Source organism: Chanodichthys erythropterus, chromosome 11 (assembly GCF_024489055.1).
Source record: "Chanodichthys erythropterus isolate Z2021 chromosome 11, ASM2448905v1, whole genome shotgun sequence".
In the NCBI taxonomy this organism is placed as follows: Eukaryota; Metazoa; Chordata; class Actinopteri; order Cypriniformes; family Xenocyprididae; genus Chanodichthys; species Chanodichthys erythropterus.
In genome coordinates this window covers 2,747,087-2,764,338 of record NC_090231.1, presented here as the reverse complement: position 1 = coordinate 2,764,338, position 17,252 = coordinate 2,747,087, and the positions used below count along the sequence as shown (strand labels likewise).

At 35.1% G+C, this 17,252-nt stretch overlaps 2 protein-coding genes across 5 annotated transcripts; both read left to right on the top strand.

Moving 5' to 3' along the window:
* The first annotated feature begins 673 nt into the window (after positions 1-673).
* LOC137030402 (uncharacterized) lies at positions 674-6,993 on the top strand. Its single transcript, XM_067400698.1, has 3 exons — positions 674-811; positions 1,561-1,594; positions 3,628-6,993. Exons 2-3 carry the CDS (start codon positions 1,584-1,586, stop codon positions 5,213-5,215), a joined length of 1,599 nt encoding a protein of 532 aa, XP_067256799.1. The 5' UTR covers positions 674-811; positions 1,561-1,583; the 3' UTR covers positions 5,216-6,993.
* An 840-nt stretch (positions 6,994-7,833) lies between these two features.
* Positions 7,834-15,998, top strand: LOC137030389 (uncharacterized). Of its 4 annotated transcripts, none has more exons than XM_067400679.1 (5): positions 7,834-8,025; positions 10,415-10,463; positions 10,600-10,687; positions 10,902-11,040; positions 13,235-15,998. In XM_067400679.1, the coding sequence occupies exons 4-5, from the start codon at positions 11,006-11,008 to the stop codon at positions 14,832-14,834; spliced, it is 1,635 nt and encodes a 544-aa protein (XP_067256780.1). In that variant the 5' UTR covers positions 7,834-8,025; positions 10,415-10,463; positions 10,600-10,687; positions 10,902-11,005; the 3' UTR covers positions 14,835-15,998. The 4 variants fall into 4 exon arrangements, with proteins under 4 accessions (XP_067256780.1, XP_067256776.1, XP_067256777.1 ...); XM_067400675.1 differs by having other exon boundaries at positions 10,560-10,687; XM_067400676.1 differs by having other exon boundaries at positions 10,560-11,040.
* The last annotated feature ends 1,254 nt before the right edge of the window (positions 15,999-17,252 follow it).

Here is a 17,252-nt window from a genome sequence, read left to right as displayed (position 1 = left end):
AGTCAAAGCACCATCTGCTGGCAGCAGGAAGGGTGGCAAATACAAATGACTTTGACATAGTCCTCTTATATTTACCTACTTAAATGCATTTTCCTAAAGCCACCAGGTGGCAGTGGCACAGGTGCGAGGGCTGTTTCATCCTTGCAGCTTTAAATGTTATTTTGTTCCTCTTTGTAAATCATCCATTGCTCATGGGTGTCAGCACATGGAAGAAAAACAAAAACATTTAGGCATTTGCCAACTTCTGATGGCAATTTTTCACAAAGGAATAATATGCTAGGAGTCATGTATTTATTCGCATCACTTCCATCAATATCTGTCATTCTTGCAGTTCCATGTAAACATGTATTATGTTGCTGTTCCTTAAATGCATTTCACTTGCAGCACATTTGGCTCTTGTTGAGGTTAACGTTAGACCCTGAATGAAAGTGAAAGCGTCCAGAGGCGTTTGGAAGCAGTATAATATTTCAATATGAACCTTAGAACTTTTGAATGAACTTTAATATTTCATAGCAAAGCACTTATCAGAACCAGCAAGATTGTAAAACTCTCTGTAGTTGTAAGATAATTCTCGAACATCACATGGACACTATAACAAGTACAAAGGTTGTTTTCATCAAATGAAATCAAGGATGACTGTGATTTTACTGTTTGTTGGTTGAGTACATTCTAGTGTCATTTTTGCCTCACACCTTTCTGAAAAAATTGTACACCTGTAGGCCCATAACATAGACGTTGGCTCTCTGACTTAAAATATCTCTGCTTTTCTGGTTTATTCTCTATCCTGACTGGGACCATTTTCTCTGAGGAGGTAAGGGAGATCGTTCACTCGTAGTCCTCTGTATGTTATGAGCAGTGAATACTCTGTGCATTTACCCTTGATATGTGTGGCATTTGAAGCCATGCAGTAGTTTGGATTTGATCATTTAAAAATAAGAACATTACAGGAAAACACCCTGCAAATGCACAAAAAAAAAAAGAAAAAAACCTAAAAAAGTGCAAACATAGAACAACATTTGAACAATGACTGTACTGTATATTCAGTTTGTGAATAAGAAAATTTAAATACAATTAGAAATTGTTAAAAATGTATTGGTTTCGCAATGGGGAAGCATACAGGGTTTTTTGACCATACAAAGGGCAGCTTGCAATTTGGGTTGATTTGCAACCCACTGATGGGCCAAATATGGACAGTTATTTAAACTTAACATGCTGAGATGTTAATTTAACATGACATAATTGGTTGATTTATGCTAGTTCATTTATTTTTTATGTTTAGATCTTAATTTGCCTTGTAAAAATTTGCAAAATAGAGTACACAGACACTGCTTACACAAGAAAAATACACTTCTAAATACAGCACATATATAGTTTGTATTTATGCAAACAACCTACATTTAGACTTATTTAACAAACATTTTTAGACACTTTGTGAACTTCAGACCAACGGTCAGCATTTCTCATAGCCGAAAGATATTGCGACAATGTACAAAATACTTTTTTTTACAATTAAAACAGTCATATTCTGAGGAAACTAATGAATTGTTTTGCTGTAAGCAGACTGGAGAGTGAATGTCTTCATTATGGATTCCAGGTGAGTTGAAATCAGTATGCTGTTATAGAAGGGTAAATTATTTACTTTTTTAAAAATCAATTTGAAGCCAATAAATTGCTATGTTTGTATATATAGTTTGTTGTGATACTTTGTGAACTGATTTTTATATCATTCCAACAGTCATAACCTATATATGTCATAGCTCTGACTGTCATAATCAGGGCCAGACTGGGAAAACATTTCAGGCCGGGAAATCTCACACTCATCCAGGCCATATACCCACAACATATTTTGGAACCACTGACAACCTTATTTTTTTGTATGGGCTTCACATGAAAAAAATGTCTAAATCATTAGGTTGGGGCCATGCAAGATACTGTAATTGCATTTTTTTCTACAATCGCTAGGACACATTTCTCAATAGGTCATTTTTTTCTAAACTCTTCACACAGTTCTCCTACAGACTTACAACTTGGCACAACTTTTCATATTCAAAATGCAATAAAACTACCAAAACACTTCAATTACATCACAAGTCAAGTCATTCTTCCACAACACCCAACAAACACTTTATGCCTCATAAAACACAGACACAAAAAAAACTAACAACAGGCAGCATTAAAATTTCTTTACAAAGCAAGAATTACAGCTGTTGTTTAGTTGTGCAACTCTAATTGCTTTGATGGTATTTGATTTTTTTTTTTTTTTTTTTTTTTTTAGATTCAGAATATATTTCAATATGGCATTACTGTAGAAATCTTGCAATTTTCTGTCTTATTTTTATTTCTTGTATTATGCTAGATTTTGAACTCAGCTTTTGAACTCAAACTGACCTCTATAGTACATAAATATTTGGTGGTGTTTATAGTCATTTATAGTCAAATAGTCATTTTGCTATTTTTCTTGTATCTGTCACTTCTTCACCAGCAGGTCTACTGTTATGAACAGAACTGTTTCAACCTTGTTGCAAAACAACCACCTTATTATCATTTGTTTGCACAATCTTAATTTATTTTAAGTCATTTCAAAGTATTAGGGCAAATTGTTGTAGTTGTTTTATTTAACAAAAACTCAATTTCATACAAATATATTTAAAATAATTTTCTAAATTGCCTAAATGTTAAAATGAGTACAATAATAACTACATCATGCTTTATAGAAAAATCTTAATACTTATAATTTTATTGCATTATTATGATTCACATATATATATATATATATATATATATATATATATATATATATATATATATATATATATATATATATATATATCATAAATGGATGTGAATATCTGTCTGCTAAATTACTTCTGTAAATTTACAGTAGATAATAATGATGACCTTTAGCAAACATTATTTTGAATGATGATAATTATGGGGTACTACTGCTAAAATTTGCTTGCAGTTTATTGCTTAACCTAGGTAACAAAACTAACCTGCACTTGAAGTCCTGAACAGGTCAATAATTTTGTTGCATGTCGCTGCTTCTTCTTGGAGAGCTTCCTTCCTTTTGCATGCTCATTCCTGTCCATCCTTGAGCCTCTCGTAATGATTAGATTGTTCAAAACTGTTTGGCGGATGGCGGAGCATCCTCTGACACTACAGAGCTTTTCATTGCCAACTCAAATCATGTGCACGATTTACTAATTCATTCTCTCGATTCACTAATTCGTGCTCATGATTTACTACTGCGTTCCCTCGATTTACTATATCATGCACACAGTTTACTATTTCGTTCCCTCAATTTTAAAATCGTGCATATTATAAATCGAGGGAACGAAATAGTAAATCATGCACACATTTTAGTAAATCAGAGGGAACAAAATAGTAAATCGTGCACACGTTTTAGCCTACTACTGATTCAAAAACTCTGCATTCCAACCGTCTATAAATGTAACATGGAAATGACATGAGAAATATCAACTGTAATTAGAGTAAAATTTTGTTCTTTACATTACTATTCGGTTAAAATTTCTCAATTTCTCAAAATGTCTGCATTTTGATGTGTTTACACTCTTTATTTCTTCCTACACAAAATTTCTGACATTTGCCTCCATATTTATTTTACAGTCTTCCAGTAAACAGCTCAACTCTGATTCATCAAGGACCTCCAAAACGATATCGTCTACATACAGAGAGAAAAGTGCTTGATGATCATGGAAAAGTCAGAAAATGGACTTATGGGATAAAAGACACCAGTAAACGAAAGAAAATTTTTCTACTGGTGGGAGAGACCGGCGCTGGCAAGACGACTCTCATCAACACCATGGTCAACTACTTACTGGGAGTGAAGTTTGAGGATGAACTATGGTATGAAATCACTGAAGAAGCAGCCAGAGACCAATCAGAATCACAAACATCTGAAATCACCATGTATGAGGTCTGTCCTGTAGAGAATCCTTTATCTCTCTCCATCATCGATACTCCAGGATACGGAGACACTAGAGGACTGGAAAAAGATCTGGAAGTTGCTTCAAACTTATCCACTCTGTTTCAGACCAATGATGGAGTTCGTGAGATCGATGCTGTGTGTTTTGTGATTCAAGCATCTAAGAATCGTCTCTCAGACAGACAGCATTACATCATCAGTTCAGTTCTGTCTTTGTTTGGAAAAGACATTGTGAACAACATTGTGTTTTTAATCACTCACTCTGATGGTCTGCCACCCAAAAACGTCATCGGTGCCATTAATAAAGCTAAAATCCCCTGCAGACGAGACCACAGCGGCCAACCTGTCTATTTCTTATTCAACAACCGGCAGGATGAAGCCCACCACAGTGAGACACGTTACGTTCGTGCTCAAAGAGCTGCATGGGAAGACAGCATGGAAGAGACTAAGCATTTCCTTCAGCATCTGGATGAAAAGAACAGAAGAAGTTTAGAGTTGACTTCAGATGTCCTGATCGAGCGCATTATATTAGAAGCGTCCATGTGCAACTTACAGCTGCGAACTGAAGAGAAAGAGCTGAAAACGGCTGAAAAACGTCAGATTCAGGAGGCAATAATGGAAAACAAGGAAAAGATTGAGGAACGTAAAAACTTCACCATTAAATTCAGAAAGACCATCAAAGAGAAGGTTCCTATTGAAAGCACATCATGGAAGAGCAGGAAGGCAACAATCTGCACCGTCTGTGAGGAAAACTGCCATGAGATTGACTGCTGGTGGGTTTCTGATCCCAGCAAATGTGAAGTCATGAAAAACGGATACTGCACCGTGTGCACAGGGAAGTGTCATCACAGCAAACATGTTAAAGATGGCACAAAATATGTCATCAAAAAGTCAAGCATGATGATAGAATTTGATGATTTTAGAAAGGAATATGAAAAAGCTCAAGAACAGTTAAAGAGGTTTTTTGTTATAATGGATCATCTTGACAAAGATTTGAAGGAGCTTGAGGACCAAAAATTCATTCTTCTGTTCAATGCCTACAAGACCATCAAGCATCTGTCTCAGATCGCATTAAAGCCAGACTCGGCCTTCACTCTTCAGCATCTGGACTTCTTCATCCCCAAACTGAGGGAGGCTGGGAAAGAAGACTGGGTCCGAGAGCTGGAGGAATTAAGGAGAACCGCAGAAGCTGAAGAAGCAAATAAAGATGCCCTGAGTTACCTTCAAGCAGGTCTGTCAAACTGGAACATTTCTTTGGTGGGCAAGTGAAGACAAGAGATGAAATTATGAAAATAAAGAAGACTGCTTACAATGAGAAATCAATGCAGTCGACTTTCGGTAGATCTAAAAGTAGTAATAAAAAAAAAAAAAAGTTTAATCAGAGCATCAAGATATTTTCATCTGTTTTCACCGTTAAAAGGCAAGGCATTCCAATCCAATCCGTTTATTAATGAACTGTAAAAATAAATGAATATCTTTCATTTTGGAGTAACATGGAAGTTTTAACACACACAAAAAAGTCATCTATGAATGTTGATGTGTTTACTTTTGTGGTAATCCTTTGAGTTGAACTCTTCATCATTTTCTGAAGTCTTTCCTTTTTATCTTTTTATCTTTTATCTTTTATTATGCTATTTCCCTACAATATTTACAGTTTTTTACAATCGCTAGGACACATTTCTCAATACTTAGGTCACTTTTTCAAAACTCTTCACACAGTTCTCCTAACCAACTTTCATCTTGGTACAGCAGTTCATTTCACATTCAAAATGCACTAAATCTACCAAAACACTTCATTCATGTCTCAAATCAACTCATTCTTCCAGAACACTAGCAAAGGTTTTCACCAAGCAAACACACTTTGCCAGTCATAAAACATCGACCTTAAAAACACTAACATCAGTTAGCATTATACAATGTTTTCTTTTTTTAAATTTCTTTATAAAACAAGAATGACACTCTCTACTGCTTATAATTCACCGCAGTACATGTTACATGGTCCATGTTTACATTACAGAACAAAATTATTCCTAAGTTTCCCCTTTTGAATATATATTCCTCTGATAGTATATATTGAATATATTCCTCTGATAGTATGGTAATGAAACTGAAAAACGAATGCTTGTGTAGGTGTTCAGTTTCATCTAATTCCTCTGATAGTATTGGATTTTTTATATTCAGAATATATTTCATAACTATATTACTGTAGAAATGCAGCATATTTCTGCCTTATTCATTTTTGTATGATGTTATTGTTTTGAACATAAGTTTAACAGTATTGAAAACAGTATGTAAGCATGTGCAAATTGGCCTGTACATACAAAGAGTTTTGGCAGTTGTTGTGTCTGAGGTTGAAAAGAATTCATGACATTTGAGAGATGTAGTCATTGAATGCATTTTGTGCGAAAGCAATGATAAATGATCCTCAGTTTAGCCCACATAGACTTCTGTTGTGCTCACTGTGTGAAGAGTTTTGCAAAAGTGACCTAAGTATTGAGAAATGTGTCCTAGCATCTGTAAAAAACTGTAAAATGCATTTAATGATCTAACATGTTTAATCAGTAATAAACCTTGGGATGAAATCTGTGACCCAGGATATTCAATGATGATGATGTAATCAATAAATACCCAACAGATTGTCCCCAGCATTTCTCTAGACATTTTGCCATAATGACTTTAGCTTACAAATACAGCTACAGACAAAAAAAAAAAAAAAAAAAAAGCTAAGTCATGGGTCAAGAGCCCAACGTAATCAAATACTGATCACAAGAATGGTGACTACAAACATTATTATTTAAAACAATCATCAATATCTAAACCTTCATTAATTTTCAATAAGAACTTCTATGTTTCAGTCCAGGAGAAGACCAAGAATCACTGATGTTATGCTGCAAGTTGCTTTATTTAAAAGGCAGTAACTGTATTACAGTAATGTTTATTAACTACTTTAAGTGTTTGTTTTTTTTTAGCTTTGTTTTTTTTTTTTTTATTTAGTTAAGTCTGCGACATGCATAAAGTATTTGCAGCTTAATAAATACAAATCAATCATGCACAGTCTATTATTTTCCCAGCACTCTCTTGTATGTCTTTGTATTAACAACTTACAACTTTGAATAAAACATTCTTGAGAAATTTAAGGCAATCATTTTCTAAGTACACTCAATGTAATTACTTTTTACAGGGTAAATACGTTGTCACATTTTTCAATATATGAAAAGTGGCAATTCCTTATGTATTATTCAATATATTGTAATATATTATTGCAATATATTGCATTAATATATTGAATTAGTACACCATTCTGTGTCATGATATCGCTGATTGGCTGATGTCACCAAGCGGAAACATACCATTCCCACAAAATCCCAGTCCTGCAGGTCCATGTATGAATGCTGTGCAGACTAATCAATGTCGGCTTGATCAGAATCAGAAAGAGCTTTTTGTCCTAATTATAAAAAATTAAAATAACAATATAGCTAGACTTCAGCAAGGTGACGTGAGCCACTGTAGTTGCTACCAATGGGTATAATTTAGCTTCTTAATGGTCCAATTAGCAGCTGCTGGTAGAAATCCTTACTACACTATCTGGCCAAAAAGTGATGTCTCTCTACTGATGGCCATTCAAAAGTTGTCATGTTTCTAATCAAACATTTTGTGTTATTTTGCTTATATATTTTAGTTAGTAAATAAATAATACTGAAAATAAGATTTGCTCTGCAGTGCACCAAAAATAAAACTCACATTTGCCCAGCTGTGAAAGTATTTTAAAAGTTTCAGAAATAAACTGGATAAAAGCAGTTATCAGAACCAGGAAGATTGTAAAACTCTCTGTAGTTGTAAGATAATTCTCGAACACCACACGCCCTATAACGAGTGCAAAGGTTGTTTTCATCAAATGAAATCAAGCATGACTGTGATTTTATGTGTGTTTGAATACCTTCCAATGCCATTTTGCCTTTCTATTAAAAAAAATTGTACACCTGTAGGCCCATAATAGTTGCCGTTTGCTCTCTGACTGAGAATATCTCTGCTTTTCTGGATTATTCTCTATCCTGACCCGGGAGCATTTCTCTGAGGAGGTAAGGGAGATCGTTCACTCGTAGACCTCAGTGAATAATCTGTGTATTTATGCTTGATATGTGTGGCATTTGTAGCCATAAAGTAGTTTGGATTTGATGAGACTGTTTTGAGTGATAATATGTCCTGGACTATCCTGGCCCCTCAGTCAAGATGAATGTGAAAATGGATTTTACAGTTTTTACAGACGCTAGGACACATTTCTCAATACTTAGGTCTCTTTTTCAAAACTCTTCACACAGTTCTCCTAACCAACTTTCATCTTGGCAAAGCAGTTAATTTCACATTCAAAATGCACTACAACTACCAAAACACTTTATTCAGGTCTCAAATCAACTCATTCTTCCAGAACACTAGCAAAGGTTGACAGCCGACAATCACACTTTGTCACCCACAAAACAATGACCTAAAAAAAACACTAACAACATGTAGCATTATACAATGTTTTCTTGTGTAAAACAAGGACACATCTCTGTTTGTAATTCACTGCAATATATGTTACTGGAATAAATCAGACATGATGCAGAATTCACCAATATTTTATGTTGTTTATTTATTTTTATTTTTTTGCACTTTACAGTTTTTTACAGACGCTAAGACACATTTCTCAATACTTAGGTCACTTTTGCAAAACTCTTCACACAGTGAGCACAACAGAAGTCTATGTGTGCTAAACTGTGGATCAATTATCATTGCTTTGGCACAAAATGCTTTCAATGACTACATCTCTCAAATTTCATGAATTCTTTTCTCACTCAGACACAACAACTGCCAAAACTCTTTGTACGTACAGGCCAATTTGCACATGCTTACATACTGTTTTCAAAACTGTTAAACTTATGTTCAAAACAATAACATAATAGAAACCTGAATAAGACAGCAATTTGCTATATTCCTACAGTAATATTTTAATAAAATATATTTTAAATCTTAAAATTAAATTATATAAAAACAATTGAATTGTATCTGTATCAGTGGATGGTGTGTATACAAATTCTTGTATTTTGGAATTATACAATTTTTTTTAAAATAAATAAACAACATAAAATATTGACAAATTCTGCATCATGTCTGATTCATTCCAGTGAAATGATGTGAAATGAACTGCTTTGCCAAGATGAAAGTTGGTTAGGAGAACTGTGTGAAGAGTTTTGCAAAAGTGACCTAAGTGTTGAGAAATGTGTCCTAGCGTCTGTAAAAAACTGTAAATCTTAAAATTAAATGCTATAAAAACATTTGAATTGTATCTGTATCAGTGGATGGTGTGTATACAAATTCTTGTATTTTGGAATTATAAAAAAATATAAAAATAAATAAACTACATAAAATATTGATGAATTCTGCATCATGTCTGATTCATTCCAGTAACATATATTGCAGTGAATTATAAGCAGAGATGTGTCCTTGTTTTACACAAGAAAACATTGTAAAATGCTACATGTTGTTAGTGTTTTTTTTAGGTCATTGTTTTGTGGGTGACAAAGTGTGTTTGTCGGCTGTCAATCTTTGCTAGTGTTCTGGAAGAATGAGTTGATTTGAGACCTGAATAAAGTGTTTTGGTAGTTGTAGTGCATTTTGAATGTGAAATTAACTGCTGTGCCAAGATGAAATTTGGTTAGGAGAACTGTGTGAAGAGTTTTGCAAAAGTGACCTAAGTATTGAGAAATGTGTCCTAGCTTCTGTAAAAAACTGTAATGATGAAATTGACTATTTAAAAAAAGATCTGAAGTGCCAAGTGCATAGGCTTTCTAGCATTAATATTAGGCTACTATAGCAACATTTTAGTTATGGACAGTCTGTCTTGCAAAGTCAATTTTTTCTTGGCACATTTGACATATTAACTTCCTGCAACGCAGATAATGCAGCTCTACTGAGTAGGCTAAAGGTATGATTATTTATATATTTTATTTTTTTTTTTTTATTATTGTTTTTTTTTTTTTTTCATGTTTTGAGGGATAGATAATTGGTCATAGTTAGCTGATTATTTCACTGTGTATTGTTTGAGCAGCAGATCAGCATATTAGAATGATTTCTGAAGGATCATGTGACACTGAAGACTGGAGTAATGATGCTGAAAATTCAGCTTTGATCACAGGAATAAATTACTTTGTCAAATATATTTAAATAGTACATAGTTATTTTAAATTGTAATAATATTTCACAATATTACTGTTTTTTTTACTGTATTTTTAATTAAATGTAGTCTTGGTGAGCAGACAAAACTTCTTTTAAAAACATTAAAAATCTTAGTGGTTCCAAACTTTTGGACTGTACTGTATATATATATATATATATATATATATATATATATATATATATATATATATATATATATATATATTTAAGCCATCATATTCTGAGGAAACTATTGAATTGTTTTGTTGTAAACAGATTGGAGAGTGACAGTGGTGTTAGTTCAAGTGATCACCATGGCTTCCAGGTGAGTTGAAATTTTCATGCTTTTCAAAGGATTGTAAATTATTTACCTTTAAAAAAATCAATTTGAAAGTAATTAACTCTTTCCCCGCCATTGAAGGAATTTTCTGGCTATCCATGTTTTTATTGTTACATGGTAGGGGACGCTATTACACATCTTCTAAAAGAGTACAGAATCTCCAGATCAAAACACAGGTGAAGAAGAAGCAGAAACAAGCAATGGCATATGTAAGCAGATGCATATGTAAAATAAAGTGATCATCAAATGTTAAGCAGCAATCAAAACTGCCTAATATTAATTCAGTCAGGACCACTTAAGTCAAAATTACAATAGACAAACTTTAGTCAATTTTTTATTGCCATATTTTGCTAAAGTTACAATTTGGCAGTATGGCTCTGTTCTAAATTCCCTGTACTTTTTATGAACTTCTCGAAAACCAAGACCAGGAACAGCAGCAGCTTCTGGAGACAAACTCCCATTTTTTAACTGGGAGAGCAGCACAAAATCCCCCTATTGAGAACAGAACATGCATCAATGACAACAGAATGACACGGATTAAGTTTGAGGAGCTGGGGAGGAGGTGAGTTGCAAGCAGCGTGCAGTGGAAGCAGCCAAGCAAGCAGAGAAACGGAAGCTGTGTTTAAAGGGATACTCCACCGTTTTTTCATATTAAACTATGTTATTCCCTTAACTAAGACGAGTTGATACATACCTCTCTCGTCTCAGTGCGTGTACTAAATCGCTCTGTCTTGCGGCGAAACTTTGTTAACACTTAGCTTAGCCCAGTTCATTCAATAGGGGCCAAGCAGAGAAGCTACCAAACACCTCCACGTTTTCCCTATTTAAATACAGTTACTCGAGTAGTGTAACTCGACCTAGGACGGTGACACAAAACAAAACGTTGCGCTTTTCTAAGCGTGTAAAATGGATAACTATATTGTATGGCGGAATACCATAGCAAGTGCTCAGGAGCACTTTGACTTGGTGCAGTAATATCTTCACTCGTGAAAAGTCCTCTCACCGGCCCCCGCTCCCTCTCCTGTAAAAGTCTCGTTGGTTCTATTGACGGAAATGAGAGGGAGGAGGTGGAGGTGTTTGGTAGCTTCTCTGCTTGGCCCCTATTGAATGAACTGGGCTAAGCTAAGTGCTAACAAAGTTTCGCCGCAAGACAGAGCGATTTAATGCACGCACTGAGACGAGAGAGGTATGTATCAACTCGTCTTAGTTAAGGGAATAACATAGTTTAATATGAAAAAACGGTGGAGTATCCCTTTAAGTAATGCGCCTTATTTTAGAGTTGCCAATGGAGTCCATAGAAATCGGATCAGCTGATATGGGTGGGGTTGGAATTTGTGAATCAGCTGATGGTGAAGCTTGACTACGAAGCCTGTCTGAACTGATGCAGAATGCTTGATTTAATGAAAAGTCCACCCAGGACTGTGAAACTTTCGTGGTGTTGATGGACTCGGTCTACTCCATCTACTCCATGTTTTGATCATCATTCTGAATACGACCTAGACATAGTCTTTGACAAAAGTGCGTTTCTCTCAGCTTTTTGTTCAAAATGTAGATTTTTTAAATTAAACTTACAAGTGTTGATTAAAAAAATGGATGAAGCTAGAATCAAATGTTTAAAAAAACAGCTCTGTTTTTTCTTTTCTTTTTTTTCTTTTTAAACATATTGCATGTTCAGATATCCATACAACAAAATATTCTGGGGGCCATGAAAGTTTTGTGAAAATTAAGGGTGTTGTGATATACCGGTATTGATGATAACTGTGCTATTTAAAAAAAAATAAATATCATATGTTAATTAGAGGTGTCACAATATACCAATATTGTCAATAACCATAATATTTCAAATGAATTGTAGTACACACATGATAATATGGCACATGAATTATCCAATGCGAGTATCTGGTTGACAATCCATACAGTAGGGGGCGGTATTGCACCTTAACTCTGTCATAAAACACAAGCAGTCACAGTGTGCAGCTGTTACTGCCACATAAAAGCAAGCCTTTGGAAATGAGAGATGAGACATTCTACATGCACTCCAAAAAAGTTAGAGCTCTCCAGTGTGGACATTTTATAAATTCAGATGGCCATGACCTGTCTCATGTTTTCAATGGCAAAAATGCGTTTTGTGTGAATGGCCGTTCAGGCAGAATGCATTTTCACTTTCCATTATTCAGCTTTTAAATTGTTTTTCTGTCTAGACATGCGCTACATAACGTGTTTGTCCATTGCTCCATGTCTCGATAATTTTCCAGCACCTTGCATGTTTTTTTAAATCTCAGGTTTTCATGCACTGCTTTTTTATACCTTGCATTTTGTGCTCATTCAGCTCACCATGATTAGCCCTATTTTTACCAGGAAGTTTATATTTTGTTGAACAGTACCTGTTCTAGACAGTAGGTGGGGATGTCATTCGGCTGGTCTTTTTCTCTTCCAACATTTTTTTTTTTTGAGAAAAATTTTGACAATTAATGATAATGTTGATAATAAATGGTCCAATCTGTTTCAAATTAACTGATGCAAAAACACTGGCATCCAGCCATCTACTGTATATTGGCATCATGTCATGAGAAGACTGCTGACCTCAATGTGAATATGAAAATCTTTTAAATGTCAACTGTAATTGGAGTAAAGTATTGTTTCTTTATATTATTATGTTCATGTAACACAAAATGTCTGCATTTTGATTGGTTTTAATACTCCAGATTTCTTTAAAAACAAAATTTCTGACATTTGCCTCCATTTTTATTTTACAGAGATCTGACTCTTCCAACAAACATGTCAACTCTGATTCATCAAGGTCCTCCAAAACAATATCGGCTACACACAGAGAGAAACACACTTGATGATCATGGAAAAGTCAGAAAATGGACTTATGGGAATAAAGACACCAGTAAACAAAACAAAATTGTGCTGCTGGTGGGAGAGACCGGCGCTGGCAAGACGACTCTCATCAACACCATGGTCAACTACTTACTGGGAGTGAAGTTTGTAGAAGAACTATGGTATGAAATCACAGAAGAAGCAGCCAGAGACCAATCAGAATCACAAACATCTGAAATCACCATGTATGAGGTCTGTCCTGTAGAGAATCCTGTATCTCTCACCATCATTGATACTCCAGGATACGGAGACACTAGAGGACTGGAAAGAGATATGGAAGTTGCTTCAAACTTATCCACTCTGTTTCAGTGCAATGATGGAGTTTGTGAGATCGACGCTGTGTGTTTTGTGACTCAAGCATCTAAGAATCGTCTCTCAGACAGACAGAATTACATCATCAGTTCAATTCTGTCTTTGTTTGGAAAAGACATTGTGAACAACATTTTGTTTTTAATCACTCACTCTGATGGTCTGCCACCCAAAAATGTCATCAGCGCCATTAATAAAGCTAAAATCCCCTGCAGACGAGACCACAGCGGCCAACCTGTTTATTTCTTATTCAACAACCGGCAGGCCGACGACCGTCACGATGAGAGACGTTACCTTCGTGCTCAAAGAGATGCCTGGGAAGACAGCATGGACAGCATGAAGCATTTCCTTCAATCTCTGGATGAAAAGAACAGAAGAAGTTTAGAGTTGACTTCAAATGTCCTGATAGAGCGCATTCAATTTGAAGCATTTATCTGCAACTTACAGCTGCGAGTCGAAGAGAAAGAGTCAAAGAAGTCTGAAAAAATTCAGATCCAGGAGTCAATAAGACAAAACAAAGATAAGATTGAGGAACAGAAAAACTTCACCATTAAATTCAAAAAGACTGTCAAAATGAAGGTTCCCATTGAAAGTGCTTCATGGAAGCACAGGAAGGCAACGACCTGCACCGTCTGTGAGGAAAACTGCCATGAGTTTGACTGCTGGTGGGGTTCGAATCCCAGCAAATGTGAAGTCATGAAAGACGGATACTGCACCGTGTGCAAAGGGAAGTGCCACCACAGCAAACACATCAAAGAAAACAAGAAATACATCATCAGAAATTCAAGCATTGTGCTAGAATTTGATGATTTTAAAAAGGAATATAAAAAAGCCCAAGAAAAAACCAAGAGGTTTTCAGTTATAATGGATGATCTTGACAAAGATCTGCAGGTGATTGAGGACCAGAAGTTAATTCTTCTGTTCAATGCTTACAAGAACATCAAGAATCTGTCTCAGATCGCATTAAAGCCAGACTCGGCCTTTACTCTTCAACATCTGGACTTCTTCATCCCCAGAGTGAGGGAGGCTGGGAAAGAAGACTGGGTCAGAGAGCTGGAGGAAATGAAGAGAAATGCTGAAGCAGAGGAAGCCAATAAAGATGCTCTGAGTTATCTGAAAGCTGGTCTGCCAAAACTTTTCTTTGGCGACCAATCAGAGGCGTAGCAATAGGGCAGGCAATTGCCTGGAGCCCTGCATTTTGAGGGGACCCCTGAGGGCTGATTATTTAAACAATCTGAAATCTTAATGTAAATACATAGCAATGTCTCTGCATCCCCCTTTGTTGGCCCCCTCCTTTGTTACACTAGTTATGCTTTTGCTGCCTCGCCTCGGCCGCCTTTTTCAAACTGGCACTGTTGAAAATGCTACTGTAGAAAATGCATGATTTAACCTGTTAAACATGAAGAGGATTTATCCAGCTGCCATGGCCACTTGCTCTAACATTGGATAAATGTGCACTATTTTTAGGTGCGTTATTAAGTGCTTAAAATACTCTGTCATACAGATAAGAGTAATACATCATTTAAAACTGTTATTTGTGTTAACTCACAATAACAACAAAGAAAACATGGTGCGCTTTCTGCCTCCATGAACTGAAGAAATTAACAAAACTCAGCATAATGGCTACTTGCCTCACAAACATGAGAAATATATCTATAGAAAGCTTTAAATTTCTACTTTTAAACAAAATTTGATTTGAAAAGAAATACTCTTTGATTATGTAATCCATATGAAAGGTGCATTCACTATACTGTGGAGATGACGAGTCAGCATCGCCATCTCCATCTTCGCAGCCAACATTGACTCAAAAAACAACACTTTATTGATAAACTATTAAAATGTCTACTTGTTTTTTTTTTCCAACAGATTTATAATCATTACTTTAGCTGGTGCTTTGCAGGAAGCTTTATGCATACGCTTGAGCGCAGAATAGGCTATATTCCTCCATGCAGCCAAATTAAATAAATATAAATGTGTAATTAGTTGCTTAGATGAATGACTACTAGTCAACTAGAAAAATCTTTAGTCGGGGACAGCCTTACTTAATTGACATTGATTAGTAATTAGTTGTTTATAGCTCTTCTACAATAAATATATTGTAGAAGACAATATAAGACAATGTATTGTTTATAGCTGTGTTACAACATTTCTATATGTAGGAGCATTATTTGCTTCTGTCAACACCACATAAATCACCACATAAAATAAAGAAGGTTGTAGCCTACTGTATTTTAAAGCTGGTATTGTATCTTCTATTATAATGATGAAGATTGACATTTTGTTAATTAAAACATAAACCATTTAATGTTGTAAAAAATAAACAATGTATGCTCCGTTAGATGTGTTTTGCCTACTTTTTGTATGTTGAATAGTAGATACATTAACAAAAAATCTTTCAGAAGGGCCTCAATGATTAATTTTGCCTGTGAAGTCAATGCAGGTGACTTTCTGTAGATCTGAAAATAATAAGAGTTAATGTCAAGTTAATTTTCATGTCTGATTTTAGTGTATATTTAAAAAAAAGGCACTCTTGGCAAACATCTCCAGTCTGTTCATTTTCATTTTCTGCAATAATAAATGAGTATCGTTACATTATGGGTACTGTATGATAGTTTACCTATGTTTACTTATGAATTACTTAACCTTACATATGAGTTCGCTTTCGAATGGGTTCTCTACACTGCATCTGTTGTACAGTTGCTAGGGGGACGCCATCAGCGTATTCGGTGTCATGTGTGAAAACACTTCCAATCTGATTGGATGGTGACTGTCTGTGACATCACAGGAGCAGCGCCCAGAAGTATAAGAGGGTACCCCTAGTACACGTCATCAGCTTTTTTGTCTCCAGAAGCCATTTGTTTGTTAGTTCGTGGTGAAGGTTGGATTATGGAAATCCCAAGTGTAACGTTTGTAGTCTTACATCGCCGAAACCATCACAAACCCCGAATAGATGACACACAAGAATCTGAGAAACAATAAAGTGTATTTTATGGACAAATAAATACACTGCAGACATAAACCATAAACCGCAGCAGTGTCAGACATTTTCTGCTGTACTATTCCATGCAACAAAATAACAAAGAATATGCATGAAAATCACATACCTGAGAAACAATAAAGTGTATTTTATGGACAAATAAATACACTGCAGACATAAACCATAAACTGAAACAAGAAAAACATAAAATTAACAAACTCTGTATGCACTTTTATCACATTTTTTTACAGTAATCAAGACAGAAAAGAAACACACATACCCGCAGTAGTATCAGCCATTTTCTACTGAACTATGGTAAGCGCAGAAGGACAAAATAAAGACTGTCTGCAGTTTTTTATCCACTAGTGGGCACCAAAACACCATTTGATCACCACTTTCCCTCTAAATTCATGTAATTAAACAAAATGAATATTATTAAAATTAACATTCTTTTTAACTCCGTTACATTCACCCCCGCAGAATTACATGAAATTTAGGCATCACCAAAGGTATAAAAAATAAAGTCACATAATGAGCATTTCACATCAAAGAAGAACCTCCCATAAAAGGATGGTCAATATGAAAATCATCCCATAAGGATAAAT

Bases quoted from the DNA above. Each gene is read 5' to 3' on its own strand.
- LOC137030389 (XM_067400679.1), top strand. From the start codon at position 11,006: ATGACACGGATTAAGTTTGAGGAGCTGGGGAGGAG. The intron at 11,041-13,234 runs GTGAGTTGCAAG...TTTATTTTACAG, and splicing joins TTTGAGGAGCTGGGGAGGAG to AGATCTGACTCTTCCAACAA.